Source organism: Pocillopora verrucosa, chromosome 7 (assembly GCF_036669915.1).
Source record: "Pocillopora verrucosa isolate sample1 chromosome 7, ASM3666991v2, whole genome shotgun sequence".
Classification (NCBI taxonomy): Eukaryota; Metazoa; Cnidaria; class Anthozoa; order Scleractinia; family Pocilloporidae; genus Pocillopora; species Pocillopora verrucosa.
This window is the reverse complement of record NC_089318.1, coordinates 20,776,883-20,794,111: the sequence shown is the minus strand read 5'-3', so window position 1 is coordinate 20,794,111 and position 17,229 is coordinate 20,776,883. Positions and strand designations below refer to the sequence as shown.

The window sequence follows — 17,229 nt, the reverse complement described above, 5'->3', positions numbered from 1 at the left end:
AATTTTCTCGTTTTCCTTTTCAAGATGAAGACGAAAAACTGTTGTCAAAGATCATCTATCACTCTCTGCATGATGACAAGTTCTTGTTACCAGCAATTGAAATTTACCGACAATTATCACGTATTGGTATTGTGATGATATAATTCATTCAAACGTCTGCTTCTCTGCGATGTCTTTTTCAAGAATTACCTTTTGTTCTTGACCACTTCATTTTTATAAAATGTCCAAAAAAACGCAAACAAACTTTTTACCCATTTGCGTCTTCGAAGGTAAAAAGTTAAAAATATGGTGAGACCAAGTCGTTAAGCACCGAATGAGCGAGGTTTTGGTCAAATTTTAACCAAAGAGAAAGGCGAGAGAAACTTGACGAATAGAAACGCGAAGTAAAATCTCTAACAATTGTAATTTCAACAAATCACTGAATGGTGAAATACTAAAAACAGTGAGAAAATGAAGTAAAAATTCTAACCTGTTGTATTTTGGAAGGTTTAGCGAGGTAGACGCAAGCGTAACTAGATATCTGACGTTAAAATGACCCCCTGAAAACCCGAGTTTCTTTTTATGAATTTGTTTTGACTGAAGCAACAGCAATATCATTTATCTGTAGATAATCATCGTTGTTAAGTGGAAAGTGAGAGTCCGTTATCAGCTTGTAAATACAGAGGTTGGAGAGGTCGTAAATAGGTTCTCAAAACCTCCCTCCTCCTTTCCTTTGTCAACAGAACCTCGCAAACTTAAACAAAATGCGATTTCCCCTGGATTTGTTACCAGATGCAAAGTCATTTACAATCAGCTAACTTGTACTTGTTAATCGAACTACTCGTTAACCGGAACTAATTTTACTAATTTACTAATTTTTCCCTTGGTCTAAACTTTCCCCGATAACTCGAGCTTTAAATAAAAACGGCGTTCAATAAACGTCAAAGTATCAGAACATGACTGATTGACACGTTCGACCTTTAATCGCAATTTATATGAACGTGTAACATTTATGAAAACGTAATTAAAGCCCACGAAAGCCCAATAAAATTTAGTTTCATCAGAAATTTGAAAATTGCATACAGCGTATTGAAAACCGTTGAATAACGCGCACAGGACCACTCGGTCAGCAATGTAGTTTACTATAAAATAAAATCTAAAATATCCTTTACTTCTGCGATGAATATCTCAGCCTATATATATATTTTTATAAATTTGGCGAAAAGTACAGAGAAAAAAAAGACAATAAACGTAGTGGAAGACTGCAGTCACTGTGACTTAAGGAGAATGGAAAAAAAAATGGCTCTCACTTGTTTAAAGCAATGGGACATGAAAAAGATTAGAGTAATTGCAAGTCATATTTTTTTTGGTTGAAACTCATTGTAAACATGCAGGGATGAATTTATGAGTAGTTGAGCAGGGCTAATGGTGCACTGCATGAGCTCTGGATACAACTGAAAAGGTTCAGCTCATGCGTTCATGTGGTCAGCGGACATTCCCAGTAGTGCATGACGCACTCAACAGAAGTCTGGCCTCTTCCATGATGACCATAACAGTTACAGTGGTAGACCAACTGATTATTAGGTGGGTTTATTAGGCTTGTGAGCAGATAAAGCTGAGCATGGTCTGTTGTACATGAGACACCAACGATCTTCTTACCCTGCAATAAAAAAAAATACTTGAATTTTTTGACTGACAACAAAAAGGGTAGACTATTTGACTACTTCCGTTCAATAATATATCTATTCTTTATTTTGCAGACTTGATCGATCTAATTCCTGATACAAAGGACCTACATATATGTTGTCCAATTACATGAGCATGCGTGATTCCATGTTGGCGTATCACGTCAGAAACCATGGTTTTCATTTGCGTTAAGGCAAGGCAAACAATCTGACAAACGTCCTTACACTTTCCGTTATCAACAAAATTACAAAAGGAATAGTCTTGAACCTTTCCTTTGAATTTACTTACAATTGGTTCACGCTTAATCACTTTAACTGGATTTGGTAAACTGTTGCCGGTGACTGGATTTTGGGTTCCAGTCAAATCCTCAGTCTTGTGTTCACATTGGGAGAAGTCTCCTGCTCCGTTAGGTCCCTGTGGCCCTGGTGGTCCTCTTGATCCATTAAACCCCGGGGGGCCTATAAGCCCCTGGGTACCCTGTGTACCATTGAATCCTTTAGGTCCGGCTGGTCCAATCGCTCCTTGAGAGCCGTTGAAACCACGCGGTCCAATTGGGCCTTGGAGCTTACTAACATTCTCTATCTGCAACATGATTTTTTGATAAAGGGAACAATTTGTGTATCTCTTTTCTCTAATTTAAACTTGAAAGGTGCACATACTGAACGCATGACAGCTACGAACTTGCTGTTGGCTCGTATCCGTGATCTTTCTTTTCTTTTTCCCTTTTCTTTCTTTTCCTTTGAATTTTTATTTGTGTGAAAGCCTCTCGCTCCCTTCATGACATTGATTTTCCAGCGCTTGCGAGCTTAAAGCAAAGTTAATTTGGTTTTATCAAAGAAAAAAAGACGATTTGCAAAAATTGCTCGACATAATACCACCTTAGTGAACACCTTCAGTGTGGAAAACATTTCCGGATCGGACGTAACAGACACAAAGTGTGACAGAACTTCTTGGGGAAACTCATCCTTTCAGCTTAGATGCCAGTTGAGAACTGATTATCGCTAGAAGAACTGCGGCCAATTGCTTAATATCTACGCTTGATTAGTTATCTGCAAATTTCGTCATGTACCTTGGTAGAGAGGGTGGTGTTTAATTCTAACAAAAGTGTCCTCAACTTCACATCTTCTTGTTTTAGTCCATCTGTTACGTTTATCAACTATTTGAACAAAAAAAAAGAGAAAAATGCATTCAATAATGTCAATGTCTTCGGACATGTTTAGGCAAATCGTTATCTTTAAAACAGGACACAGCTTTGTTCCACCCGTGGCATTTTCACGGTGAAATATTGCTGAGATAATAAGGCCTGATTTTTTGGAATTCTTATCAAGCAAGAAAGTTTAATCCAGCGTTAATTCTCTGCTGATGCAGAAATGACAATAAAGACAGAAAAGGAAAAGTGCGCAAGGAGTCTTTGCTAAGCTTTATAACAACTTACCTCCCTTCGAGGTACAAATACTCGCTTTATGTCCAAAAAGTTCATTTCATTCGTCAATTTTCTATTTAACATGAGTTTCGCTCCTGTTATTAATACGATATGAAATATGAATTGGTAATAAACTCCTCTGGCCACGTCCTATCAGATTAAAAGCTTTTTTCCCTGTCTCAAAACTCAAATCGGACAACTGAATAGCATAAAGTGGACGATAACAACGATTGCATACAAAATCTTTCCCAATAACATCCTCACTCAAACTTTGTAAAGATCTATGAATCATTTTGTAGTACTTACCGATATTAGAGAGCTTGCAGTGTGGTTTTTAAATTTGTTCAAAATCTCCTCTGTTTGATTCGCCAACGTATAGGCCCCAACTCCAGATGAACTGATTCGGTTCATCTAAGGAAAGATTTACATGATGATCACATGAATTAGTTGGTTTTCGTATTTTTGATGTTTTTGATCGTTTTTCGTTTGTTTTTGTCTTTGCAATTCACTCTGGTAAATGAGGAAAACTCAGGAAAAAACTCAGTTCCTAAGGCTGTGGGTTACTTTGTAATATACCTGTAGTTGTAACATATGGGAACTACATAGACAATTATAAATTCGTTTCCAAGGCTTTCGCTTGCTGCAGTAGTTTTGAAGTCAGAATACAAATAGCTACCGCGAAGATTTTCCAAGCTGACGTTTCGAGCGTTGGCACTTCCTCAGAGCGAAGGACGAAGGGCTAACCTTCCGCCGTGTACGCATTAATGCTCGTAAGATCAACTTAGAAACTTTTCACAGAGGCCAATTTACAGCATCAATTCAGTTGATAAAACCAAATTATCTTGTTATCAGTCCCTCACCGACGCAGCACCACAGTTGCTTTAGAAATTTACCCCCTTTATTTACTTGATGTTAAACTTTCCAACTCCAGTCTCAATCGACAAATTAATTCTTTGTCTTATACTCTTTTACCTTGTGCCATAACAGGTCAACTGTTGATTGAAATGAATTGGTTGTAGTTTAATATTGCAATACCAAACCTGCACTGTGCAATCAGGAGGAGAATTTAACTCAGCACCCACTATATAATCTCAAAGCATTCCTGTAAAGTTCCTTATTTACACGATAACGAAGCACATCGCTTTCATTACCTTAAGAAGAAAATTTGAAGTCGTGTTCTGTAGAAGAACGAGGAATTTGTTGTCTTTATCCTGGAGGGCTGTTTCAGTGATGTTTAGCTTAAAAGAAAACAAGAGCAAAAAAATGAACTTCCGATGGAATCTGTATCAAATTTCCCCGCGAAATCAAGTTTTTTGTGAAAAAGTGGGACTATTAGCATACATTACCTTGTTTGTCAAATTGTGCAATTTTCCGTCAAGATCTCGAAGCGATAAGTGAACAACTTTGAGCTCATGTGTTTTCTTTTCCTGCAAATGAAGAAGTATCTGGAAACTGACTTATTCCACAGTAAAAAAATGAGACCTTGCGCACACTGAATAGAAGACTTATCGCTACCAAGAGCGTAACCAAAATTCATCAACTATACTACATTTTCTCACCAGTTTCCGTTGAAGGTTTGTGACGTTCCTCTGGAGATCCTCTATCCAGGCTAAAAAATCTCTTTGAGTAACAGCGGAGGGACTGACTGAAGAGGATTTGAAACGAAATAATGACAGAACAGCACATTGGAGTTAAACCACATCCACTTCAACGAGAGGACATAAGCTTTTTTCCTATTATATTTAACAAAAAATAATCTTTCCACTCTTATTAATCCAACTCTGCTTTTCGTGGCAAGAAAAAAGCATTCGCAAGAGATCACGTCACTGTTAATGATGTTCTCATTACTATTTTTGTTTTGTTTTGTTTCGTTTCTTTTCTTCATTGTAACTAAACAGAAGCACGGCGAAATGCAATCTGTTGTTTTGAACGACGAAAGAAAGGTAACATTAAGTATAGAGCTTTACTGCTCTACACAGGCTACGAATACGTTTCTGTTAAGTTAAGTATTTGAAGGGTCGCTTAAAAAACTTTGCTTCCCCGTAAACAGTCTCGCAATCTTGCCAAACAAAACAGTTTTGGTATGACGTCAAGCGTACATTGAACAGTCCTCTCATTGGTCGAAGTAAATTGTCAATCATGAGGTTTATATATGTATAAGTGCGAGCTAATTTTTAATTCATACTTTTCATTTCGCCGACTCATGATCATTCCACGCTCTATTTAATCTGGTAATCTTATGTTTTGAAAAGCCTTCCCTCTCGCCTATCTGAACGCAGCTGTCAAAGTCTTTATAGCCATAGAGCCAAGTGCTGGAAATAAATAAAATCTAACAACTATTTTTTCCAATTAAATAGCTGCGATACGAAAAATAACACCAATAAACAGAACACAGAACAGACTTGTTATGACAATGTTCTAATGCGAAACAAAGATTGAGCAATTTTTTGCGAAATCAACGTATCATCTTACAGTACAGTACATCGTGGCAACTGAACTCTACCAAACTGCTTGACTGACCTTAGCACTGATAGCAAAACATAGTTGGACCGCGACCGCACAAATTTTTCGAGATCCAGAATATGTCCTGGCGAGCTTATATATATGTTGACACTCTCAAATTAGATCTTTATCCATATTCTAACCTTCACTTGATGACTGACACCCACAACCTGCTCCTACTTTCCCAAACAACATCAGCAGAACCAGCGCTAATGCAGCGATCGACATCAATGACCCAATGATTATGGACATCAGTATTGCTGCTCGACAGCATTGTCCATTTGATTTCGCCCCAACAAAGTCAACTTTACTTTTGTAATTGTGTTGTTTCCACGGATCGTCTTTAATTTCGAATTCTTTTCGACCAATTTTCTCCTCTACACAATACATAACTTGCCTTTTCATTGGAGTTTGTAAACCATGGGGAGATTTTTCATCCAAGTAAACCCACTCTTGAAAAGATGGGTTTACAACAATTAGCCTCCCGTTAGCCTGCATTGCGGATGAGAACCTTTCCGTTTCACAGTGGTAGTCAAGTTCTTGTTAAGAGGACTCGTGTCGAGTGTGCTCTGAACAAATTTCTTATTAGCACAAATTTCACACTTGATACACCTACAATATTTCTGCCTACATTGTTCCTGGGGTAATTTATTTATGGAACGATTGTTCACCGCAAGTGGCCAGGTAGTAACGTTTTACACAATCAAGAAACATTCACTGGGTGTGAGATCATATTGCTTCTGTGGAACGGTTTCTGTGGTATGAAATAAAATTAGCCCTTGCAGTCAATTGTGATTTCGTAATGTGTTTTAGGACGTTTCTCCAGGGCCTAAATAAACTGTTGACGATCACCCATTTGGTCACAAAATGACCCCACGCACGATAAAACCCCAGTTTCCGTAATAGGGAAAGTTAAAAGCTTGCTTTTTACTGTGAACAAAGCAGGGCATAACAACCGTACTTCTATTCGATTATAACAAACTTTCTTTCTTTATAAGCTTTGGCGTTTATCGAGACAAATCAATATAGATTCTTCGCTGTTCGAACTGAGAAGTCTGCGATTAATATTTCGCTAAAGAAAAGGATAAACAAATTTTCTCGTTTTCCTTTTAAAGATGAAGACGAAAAACTTTTTTCAAATATCATTTATCACTCTCTGCATGATGACAAGTTCCTGTTACCAGCAATTGAAATTTACCGACAATCATCACGTATTGGTATTGTGATGATATAATTCATTCAAACGTCTGCTTCTCTGCGATGTCTTTTTCAAGAATTACCTTTTGTTCTCGACGACTTCATTTTTATTAAATTTCCATAAAAACGCAAACAAACTTTTTGCCCATTTGCGTCTTCGATGGTAAAAAGTTAAAAATATGGTGAGACCAAGTCGTTTAACACCGAATGAGCGAGGTTTTGGTCAAATTTTAACCAAAGAGAAAGGCGAGAGAAACTTGACGAACAGAAACGTGAGGTAAAATCTCTAATAAGTGTAATTTTAACAAATCACTGAATGGTAAAATACTGAAAACAGCGAGAAAATGAAGTGAAAATTCTAACCTGTTGTATTTTGGAAGGTTTGGCGAGGTAAACGCAAGCGTAACTAGATATCTAAAGTTAAAATGACCCCCTGAAAACCCGAGTTTCTTTTTTTGAATTTGTTTTCACTGAAGCAACTGCAATATCATTTTCTGTAGATAATCATCGTTGTTAAGGGGAAAGTGAGAGCCCGTTACCAGCTTGTAAATACAGGGGCTGGAGAGGTCGTAAAGGGGTCCTGAAGACTCCCCGTCCCCCCCCCCCTCCCACCTCTTTTCCTTTGTCAGCAGAACCCCGCAAACTCAAACAAAATCCGATTTCCCCTGGATTTGTTAGCAGACGTCAAGTCATTTACAATCAGCTAACTTGTACTTGTTAATCGAACTACTCGATAACCGGAACTAACTTTACTAATTTACTACTTTTTTCCCCTGGTCTAAACTTTCCCCGATAAGTCGAGCTTTAAATAAAAACGGCGTTCAATAAACGCTTAAGTGTCAGAACATGACTGATTGACACGTTCCAACCTTTAGTCGCGATTTATGAACGTGATAACATTTATGAAAACGTAATTAAAGCCCTCGAAAGCCCAATAAAGTTTAGTTTCATCAGAAATTTGAAAATTGCATACAGCGTATTGAAAACCAAGTTTCAGTTTTATTGTGTAAGTAACATATGTAGCTATATGTACACGTGCCAGACGTCCAATAAACAGTACAACTGTGCTTTAGAACAGTCACACCCTTAAGAACAGTTGAATAACGCGCACAGAATCACTCGATTAGCAGTGTAGTTTAACTATAAAATAAAATCTAAAATATCCTCTACTTCTGCGATGAACATCTCAGCCTATATATTTTTGTTATATAATTATATAAATTTGGCTAAACTTCCCAGACTAAACGTTCCTATCAAAAAGCTCTACTGAAACAAATTAATGAATCAAAACGGCTGTTGATTGTACAATAATAGCAAAAACATCATTCCCTATTACGGGTTAACAGGATAACTGAAATTCAAGATCTACCTCGATGACTCGAACCCTACCTAACCCGAAGCTACTATTTTTTTTTTGTTTTCCTTAAAAAAGTGACTGAAAATAAAAGTCTTTCAATTCACGAAGAGCTACATGATACCAATACTTTACCGTGTTTGCCACAATTGGTTTCTAACCGGCATAACGTAATATATTGGCGCTATGAAGCTCTTCGTGTTCACACGTTTTCGTAAAACTGAATTCAACCCTTAAACTCTCAGAAGTCATTAACAAGTAACTTCTTCCCTACAATATCCATGTATTATTCAGCAAAAAGGTGATGAGAATACTTAAATTTAACAGGTAAAAGTTGTTATCTTGATCTAAAACCAAATTCTCGTAATTTATTTACAGAAAATGTGTAGCAGCTAGAGGGGAGAATTAGCAATCAGATCCTGTGGGTTAAAGGGTTAAAGACTTCTATTTCACTGACTTGAAAACATGTACAGTCCCCTCGCCATATAAACCCGAGCCCGCGATACACACGGAAAAGAGGGAGTAAAAGCCACCTACCGTGGACTGAGCGGAAATTCGTAACTGTAACACTCGTTGACCCTTTAACTCTCAGCAGTGATTAACATGTAGCTCTCTCAATAAAATCCATTCATTATCCAGGAAACAGGTAATAAGAATAAATAAACTTATCAGGTAGAGATGTTATCTTGTTATAACACCAGCATCTCGTTACTTATTTACAAGGAAATGTGTCGCAACCAGATGGAAGAATTCACAATCAGCTCTTAAAAGTTAAAAGATTTAAAACACCCTAGCTACGTCCATAATAAAAGGATCATATCAAGAAAAGGATTAAGATTAAAGAAGAAATTTTCCTGCTAATGCATTACTCTTGAAGTAATCAAAATCGATCATGTTTTTTTTTAGTCAAGTTTTCTGGTCTTTCAGTAGTAAAGTAAGGACCCGTGCGAATCGCATGTTTCTTGAATGTTTTATCAGAAAATTAAATTTCACTTCATGGGATACATATACATACATACATACATACATACACACTTTATTGATGCTCCCTAAGTGGGCTTTTCAGCTCAATAGAATAAAAAAATACAAATATATAAATTAATTGAGAATGTAAATACAATAATATTATAATTATAAAATATATATCAATAATATAATATATCAACTTAATAAAACATTTGAAAGATGACGTCTAAAATTCCTGGGGCATTTTAAGGACTCAATGTTATCATTCATATGTTCACGTGAGTGAAATTCGTGGCACCGGTATGGTAGCCGAGGGCTGCCACTCAAAATTTTACAATTTTTCAAAGATTTAATAAAAAATAAAAGAAAAAATAAATCAAAACTGAAAGTAAAATGGAACGTGACTGCAAAACAAAGGAAAAAGAACGATTGAAAGTGAAATGAAGTAGCAATCAAATTCAAAAGCAAAAGCAATTGCATTATCAAAGTAAAAATCATTTCAAAATTAAACTGAAATCTAAGGGCAATTCACGGCGAAAGACTTTTGCTTTTAAATTTGATTGCTTTAAAATCCGCTAGCTGCCCATTTTTTTTAGCATTTTTCCCTTTTAGACATTTTAAAACCCAGCCAAATAGATATTCATTTGTTTTACCTCACCATAACCAAGGTGTATTCTATTCAGATACGACTGCCGCTAAGTCCACTGTACCTGACGCCCCTGGCTTTCATGTGACATACCCAAATAAACCATGGAAGATGGAGTGACAGAAACTCTGCTAACATGTTGCGAAAAAATTCTGTTGACTTTTCTCCTAGAAACTACGATAACAATTAAAGATGTTGGGCCTTTTAATTTATTGCAAAGTTTCTTCACCCAATCAAAACACCAATCGTTTTCGTGTTCATGTGGTCAGCGGACATTCCCAGTAATGCATGACGCACTGAATAGCAGCCTGGCCTCTTCCATTATGACCATAACAGCTACAGTAGTAGAACAATTGTTTATTAGATGTGTTTATCTTGGTTGAGAGCAGAGAAAGCTGAGCATGGTCTGTTGAACATGAGACACCAACAATCTTTTTACCCTACAGTAAGAAAAAAAAACTTGAATTATCTGACTGACAACAAATTGAGAAGAATATTTGACTACTCCCTTTTCATAATTTATCATCTATTCTTTATTTTGGAGACTTAAATCAAGGATGTAGATGAAACAGATCGATCTTACTTCTGAGACAAAGAACCTATATAAGGGTGGTCCAATCATAAGAGCATGCGTGATTCCATGTTGGCGTATCACGTTAGATAATGTAACTCAGGTTTTCATCTGCGCCAAGGTAAGGCAAACAATCTGAAAAACGTCTTTACACTTCCCTTTATCAACAAAACTATAAAGGGAATAGTCGTGAATCTCTCCTTTTAAGTTACTTACACTTGGTTCACCCAGGATAACTTTAGTTGGAATTGGTAAAGTGTTGCTGGTGATTGGATCTTGGTTTCCATTCAAATGCTCTTCCTTGTGTTCACACTGGGAGAAGTCTCCTGCTCCGTTTGGTCCCTGTGGCCCTGGTGGTCCTTCTGATCCATTAAACCCCGGGGGGCCTATCACCCCCTGAGGTCCGGCTGGTCCAATCGCCCCTTTAGAGCCGTTGAAACCGCGTGGTCCAATTGGACCTTGTAGCTTGCTAAAATTCTCTATCTGCAACACGATGTTTCGAGAAAAACAACAATATGTGGATCTCTTTTCTCTAATTTAGACTTGAAAGGGCAGTGGTGCACATACCGAACGCGTGACAGCCACGAACTGGCTGTTGGCTCCTACCCTTAATCTCTCTTTTCCTTTTCCCTTTCCTTTCCTTTCCATTCCTATCCTTTCCTTTCCTTAAATTAAATTTTTATTCGTGTGAAAGCCTTCACTCCCTTAAAAGACACTGATTTTCCAGTGCTTGCGAGCTTGAAGCAAAGTCAATTTGGTTTCCATCAAGTTGGAAAAAAATTTCCCGGATCAGACTAAACAGACATTAAGTGTGATAGAACACCTCAGGGAACCAAAATAGCTTCGTCAAGGCTGAGCCCCTTGCTCATCCCTTCAGCTTAGAGGCCAGTTGAAAAGTGACTATCGCCAGGAGACCTGCAACTAATTGCGTAATATCTACGCTTGATTAGTTATCTGCAAATTTTGCTATTTACCTTGGTAGAGAGGGTGGTGTTTAATTCTAACAAAAGTGTCCTCAACTTCACATCTTCTTGTTTTAGTCCATCTGTTGCGTTTATCAACTGTTTGAACAACAAAAAAAGAGAAAAATACATTCAATAATGTCAATGTCTTCGGACATGTTTTGGCAAATCGTTATCTTTAAAACAGGACACAGCTTTGTTCCACCCGTGGCATTTTCACGGTGAAATATTGCTGAGATAATTAGGCCTGATTTTTTGGAGTTCTTATCAAGCAAGAAAGTTTAATCCAGCGTTAATTGTCCGCTGATGCAGAAATGACAATAAAGACAGAAAAGGAAAAGTACGCAAGGAGTCCTTGCTAAGCTTTATAACAACTTACCTCCCTTCGAGGTACAAATACTCCCTTTTTGTCCAAAAAGTTCATTTCATTCGTCAATTTTCTATTTAACATGAGTTTCGCTCCTGTTATGAATACGATATGAAATATGAATTGGTAATAAACTCCTCTGGCCACGTCCTATCAGATTAAAAGCTTTTTTCCCTGTCTCAAAACTCAAATCGGACAACTGAATAGCATAAAGTGGACGATAACAACTATTGCATACAAAATCTTCCCCAATAACATCCTCACTCAAACTTTGTAAAGATCTATGAATCATTTTGTAGTACTTACCGATATTAGAGAGCTTGCAGTGTGGTTTTTAAATTTGTTCAAAATCTCCTCTGTTTGATTCGCCAATGTATAGGCCCCAACTCCAGATGAACTGATTCGGTTCATCTAAGGAAAGATTTACATGATGATCACATGAATTAGTTGGTTTTCGTATTTTTGATGTTTTTGATCGTTTTTCGTTTGTTTTTGTCTTTGCAATTCACCCTGGTAAATGAGGAAAACTCAGGAAAAAACTCAGTTCCTAAGGCTGTGGGTTACTTTGTAATATACCTGTAGTTGTAACATATGGGAACTACATAGACAATTATAAATTCGTTTCCAAGGCTTTCGCTTGCTGCAGTAGTTTTTAAGTCAGAATACAAATAGCTACCGCGAAGATTTTCCAAGCTGACGTTTCGAGCGTTAGCGCTTCGTCAGAGCGAAGGACGAAGGGCTAACCTTCCGTGTACGCGCTAATGCTCGTAAGATCAACTTAGAAACTTTTCACAGAGGCCAATTTACAGCATCAATTCAGTTGATAAAACCAAATTATCTTGTTATCAGTCCCTCACCGACGCAGCACCACAGTTGCTTTAGAAATTTACCCCCTTTATTTACTTGATGTTAAACTTTCCAACTCCAGTCTCAATCGACAAATTAACTCTTTGTCTTATACTCTTTTACCTTGTGCCATAACAGGTCAACTGTTGATTGCAATGAATTGGTTGTAGTTTAATATTGCAATACCAAACCTGCACTGTGCAATCAGGAAGAGAATTTAACTCAGCACCCACTATGTAATCTCAAAGCATTCCTCTAAAGTTCCTTATTTACACGATAACGAAGCACATCGCCTTCATTACCTTGAGAAGAAAATTTGAAGTCGTGTTCTGTAGAAGAACGAGGAATTTGTTGTCTTTATCCTGGAGGGCTGTTTCAGTGATGTTTAGCTTAAAAGAAAACAAGAGCAAAAAAATGAACTTCCGATGGAATCTGTATCAAATTTCCCCGCGAAATCAAGTTCTTCGTGAAAAAGTGGGACTATTAGCATACATTACCTTGTTTGTCAAATTGTGCAATTTTCCGTCAAGATCTCGAAGCGATAAGTGAACAACTTTGAGCTCATGTGTTTTTTTTTCCTGCAAATGAAGAAGTATCTGGAAACTGACTTATTCCACAGTTAAAAAATGAGACCTTGCGCACACTGAATAGAAGACTTATCGCGACAAAAAGCGTAATCAAAATTCATCAACTATACTACATTTTCTCACCAGTTTCTGTTCAAGGTTTGTGACGTTCCTCTGGAGATCCTCTATCCAGGCTAAAAAATCTCTTTGAGTAACAGCGGAGGGACTGACTGAAGAAGATTTGAAACAAAATAATTACAGAACAGCACATTGGAGTTAAACCACATCCACTTCAATGAGAGGACATAAGCTTTTTTCCTATTATATTTAACAAAAAATAATCTTTCCACTCGTATTAATCCAACTCTGCTTTTCGTGGCAAGAAAAAAGCATTCGGAAGAGATCACGTCACTGTCAATGATGTTCTCATTATTATTTTTGTTTTGTTTCGTTTCTTTTCTTCATTGTAACTAAACAGGAGCATGGCGAAATGCAATCTGTTGTTTTGAACGACGAAAGAAAGGTAACATTAAGTATAGAGCTTGACTGCTCTACACAGGCTACGAATACGTTTCTGTTAAGTTAAGTATTTGAAGGGTCGCTTAAAAAAACTTTGCTTCCCCGTAAACAGTCTCGCAATCTTGCCAAACGAAACAGTTTTGGTATGACGTCAAGCGTACATTGAACAGTCCTCTCATTGGTCGAAGTAAATTGTCAATCATGAGGTATACTTTTCATTTCGCCGACTCATGATCATTCCACGCTCTATTGAATCTGGTAATCTTATGTTTTGAAAAGCCTTCTCTCCCGCCTATCTGAACGCAGCTGTCAAAGTCTTTATAGGCATAGAGCCAAGTGCTGGAAATAAATAAAATCTGACAACTATTTTTAATGATGAGAGGTTTTGAGAAACATTTTAGAATAAAGAGTAGCGATATAAAAACATGACGTTTCGGCGACGACATGTCACCATTATCAAATGCAAATTATAACAAGATTGTGAACGTTATATATACAATAGTAAGTGACAAATTACAAATTGTTTTGAAAAGCCTTCCCTCCTGCCTATCTGAACGCAGCTGTCAAAGTCTTTATAGCCATAGAGCCAAGTGCTGGAAATAAATAAAATCTAACAACTATTTTTTCCAATTAAATAGCTGTGATACGAAAAATAACACCAATAAACAGAACACAGAACAGACTTGTTATGACAATGTTCTAATGCGAAACAAAGATTGAGCAATTTTTTGCGAAATCAACGTATCATCTTACAATACAGTACATCGTGGCAACTGAACTCTACCAAACTGCTTGACTGACCTTAGCACTGATAGCAAAACATAATTGGACCGCGACTGCACTTATATTTTTCGAGATCCAGAATATGTCCTGGCGAGCTTTTATATATGTTGACACTCTCAAATTAGATCTTTATCCATATTCTAACCTTCACTTGATGACTGACACCCACAACCTGCTCCTACTTTCCCAAACAACATCAGCAGAACCAGCGCTAATGCAGCGATCGACATCAATGACCCAATGATTATGGACATCAGTATTGCTGCTCGACAGCATTGTCCATTTGATTTCGCCCCAACAAAGTCAACTTTACTTTTGTAATTGTGTTGTTTCCACGGATCGTCTTTAATTTCGAATTCTTTTCGACCAACTTCCTCCTCTACACAATACGTAACTTGCCTTTTCATTGGAGTTTGTAAACCATGGGGAGATTTTTCATCCAAGTAAACCCACTCTTGAAAAGATGGGTTTACAACAATTCGCCCCCGGTTAGCCTGCATTGTGGATGAGAACCTTTCCGTTTCACAGTGGTAGTCAAGTTCTTGTTAAGAGGACTCGTGTCGAGTGTGCTCTGAACAAATTTCTTATTAGCACAAATTTCACACTTGATACACCTACAATATTTCTGCCTACATTGTTCCTGGGGTAATTTATTTATGTAACGATTGTTCACCGCAAGTGGCCAGGTAGTAACGTTTTACACAATCAAGAAACATTCACTGGGTGTGAGATCATATTGCTTCTGTGGAACGGTTTCTGTGGTATGAAATAAAATTAGCCCTTGCAGTTATTGTAATTTCGTAATGTGTTTTAGGACGTTTCTCCAGGGCCTAAATAAACTGTTGACGATCACCCATTTGGTCACAAAACGCACGATAAAACCCCAGTTTCCGTAATAGGGAAAGTTAAAAGCTTGCTTTTTACTGTGAACAAAGCAGGGCATAACAACCGTACTTCTATTCGATTATAACAAACTTTCTTTCTTTATAAGCTTTGGCGTTTATCGAGACAAATCAATATAGATTCTTCGCTGTTCGAACTGAGAAGTCTGCGATTAATATTTCGCTAAAGAAAAGGATAAACAAATTTTCTCGTTTTCCTTTTAAAGATGAAGACGAAAAACTTTTTTCAAATATCATTTATCACTCGCTGCATGATGACAAGTTCCTGTTACCAGCAATTGAAATTTACCGACAATCATCACGTATTGGTATTGTGATGATATAATTCATTCAAACGTCTGCTTCTCTGCGATGTCTTTTTCAAGAATTACCTTTTGTTCTCGACGACTTCATTTTTATTAAATTTCCATAAAAACGCAAACAAACTTTTTGCCCATTTGCGTCTTCGATGGTAAAAAGTTAAAAATATGGTGAGACCAAGTCGTTTAGCACCGAATGAGCGAGGTTTTGGTCAAATTTTAACCAAAGAGAAAGGCGAGAGAAACTTGACGAACAGAAACGTGAGGTAAAATCTCTAATAAGTGTAATTTGAACAAATCATTGAATGGTAAAATACTGAAAACAGCGAGAAAATGAAGTGAAAATTCTAACCTGTTGTATTTTGGAAGGTTTGGCGAGGTAAACGCAAGCGTAACTAGATATCTAACGTTAAAATGACCCCCTGAAAACCCGAGTTTCTTTTTTTGAATTTGTTTTGACTGAAGCAGAAGCAATATCATTTATCTGTAGATAATCATCGTTGTTAAGGGGAAAGTGAGAGCCCGTTACCAGCTTGTAAATACAGGGGCTGGAGAGGTCGTAAAGAGGTCCTGAAGACCCCCCGTCCCCCCCCCCCCACCTCTTTTCCTTTGTCAGCAGAACCCCGCAAACTCAAACAAAATCCGATTTCCCCTGGATTTGTTAGCAGACGTCAAGTCATTTACAATCAGCTAACTTGTACTTGTTAATCGAACTACTCGATAACCGGGACTAATTTTACTAATTTACTAATTTTTTCCCTTGGTCTAAACTTTCCCCGATAACTCGAGCTTTAAATAAAAACGACGTTCAATAAACGTCAAAGTATCAGAACATGACTGATTGACACGTTCAACCTTTAATCGCAATTTATATGAACGTGCAACATTTATGAAAACGTAATTAAAGCCAAGAAAGCCCAATAAAGTTTAGTTTCACCAGAAATTTGAAAATTGCGTACAGCGTATTGAAAAACGTTGAATAACGCGCACAGGACCACTCGGTCAGCAATGTAGTTTACTATAAAATAAAATCTAAAATATCCTTTTCTTCTGCGATGAATATCTCAGCTATATATATTTTTTTATGAATTTGGCGAAAAGTACAGAGGAAAAAAGACACAATAAACGTAGTGGAAGACTGCAGTCACTGTGATTTTTAAGAAATGTAAAACGGTTTCCGTGTTTACATAGCCTGATGTAAACACGCGGGAGGTTGGGAGAACACGAGATACACGCTCTGATTGGCCATAAAACCATTTTACATGAGCGTATGTAAACACGGTTTTCGTTCCTCTTTCATTAGTTATTTTATAAAAGAAATGTAAAATGATTTCCGTGTTTACATAGCCTGATGTAAACACTTGGGAGGTTGGGAGAACACGAGATAAGCTTATTTTATAGTAAACTACATTGCTGACCGAGTGGTCCTGTGCGCGTTATTCAACGGTTTTCAATACGTAATTTTAATTCTTTTATAAAATAACTAATGAAAGAGGAACGAAAACCGTGTTTACATACGCTCATGTAAAATGGTTTTATGGCCAATCAGAGCGCGCGTACTATTTGAATTATTTTTTAAAAGGGGAATTGAAAATGGCTCTCACTTGTTTAAAGCAATGGGACATAAAAAAGAATGAAGTAATTGCAAATCAAATTTTTTT

At 37.2% G+C, this 17,229-nt stretch overlaps 1 protein-coding gene and 1 long non-coding RNA gene across 2 annotated transcripts; both read right to left on the bottom strand.

Annotated features, from left to right (window-relative positions):
• Nucleotides 1–1,456: 1,456 nt before the first annotated feature.
• LOC136282592 (putative cuticle collagen 145) lies at nucleotides 1,457–11,710 on the bottom strand. Its single transcript, XM_066170273.1, has 9 exons — nucleotides 11,666–11,710; nucleotides 11,299–11,385; nucleotides 10,541–10,807; nucleotides 10,014–10,193; nucleotides 4,240–4,326; nucleotides 3,395–3,499; nucleotides 2,735–2,821; nucleotides 1,954–2,247; nucleotides 1,457–1,639 (listed from the first exon to the last, which is right to left on the bottom strand). The coding sequence occupies exons 1-9, from the start codon at nucleotides 11,708–11,710 to the stop codon at nucleotides 1,457–1,459; spliced, it is 1,335 nt and encodes a 444-aa protein (XP_066026370.1).
• LOC136282384 (uncharacterized) lies at nucleotides 4,454–5,999 on the bottom strand. The gene is made up of 3 exons (XR_010718254.1): nucleotides 5,734–5,999; nucleotides 4,648–4,733; nucleotides 4,454–4,515 (listed from the first exon to the last, which is right to left on the bottom strand). It is a non-coding gene; the product is annotated as an uncharacterized lncRNA (long non-coding RNA).
• Nucleotides 11,711–17,229: the final 5,519 nt, after the last annotated feature.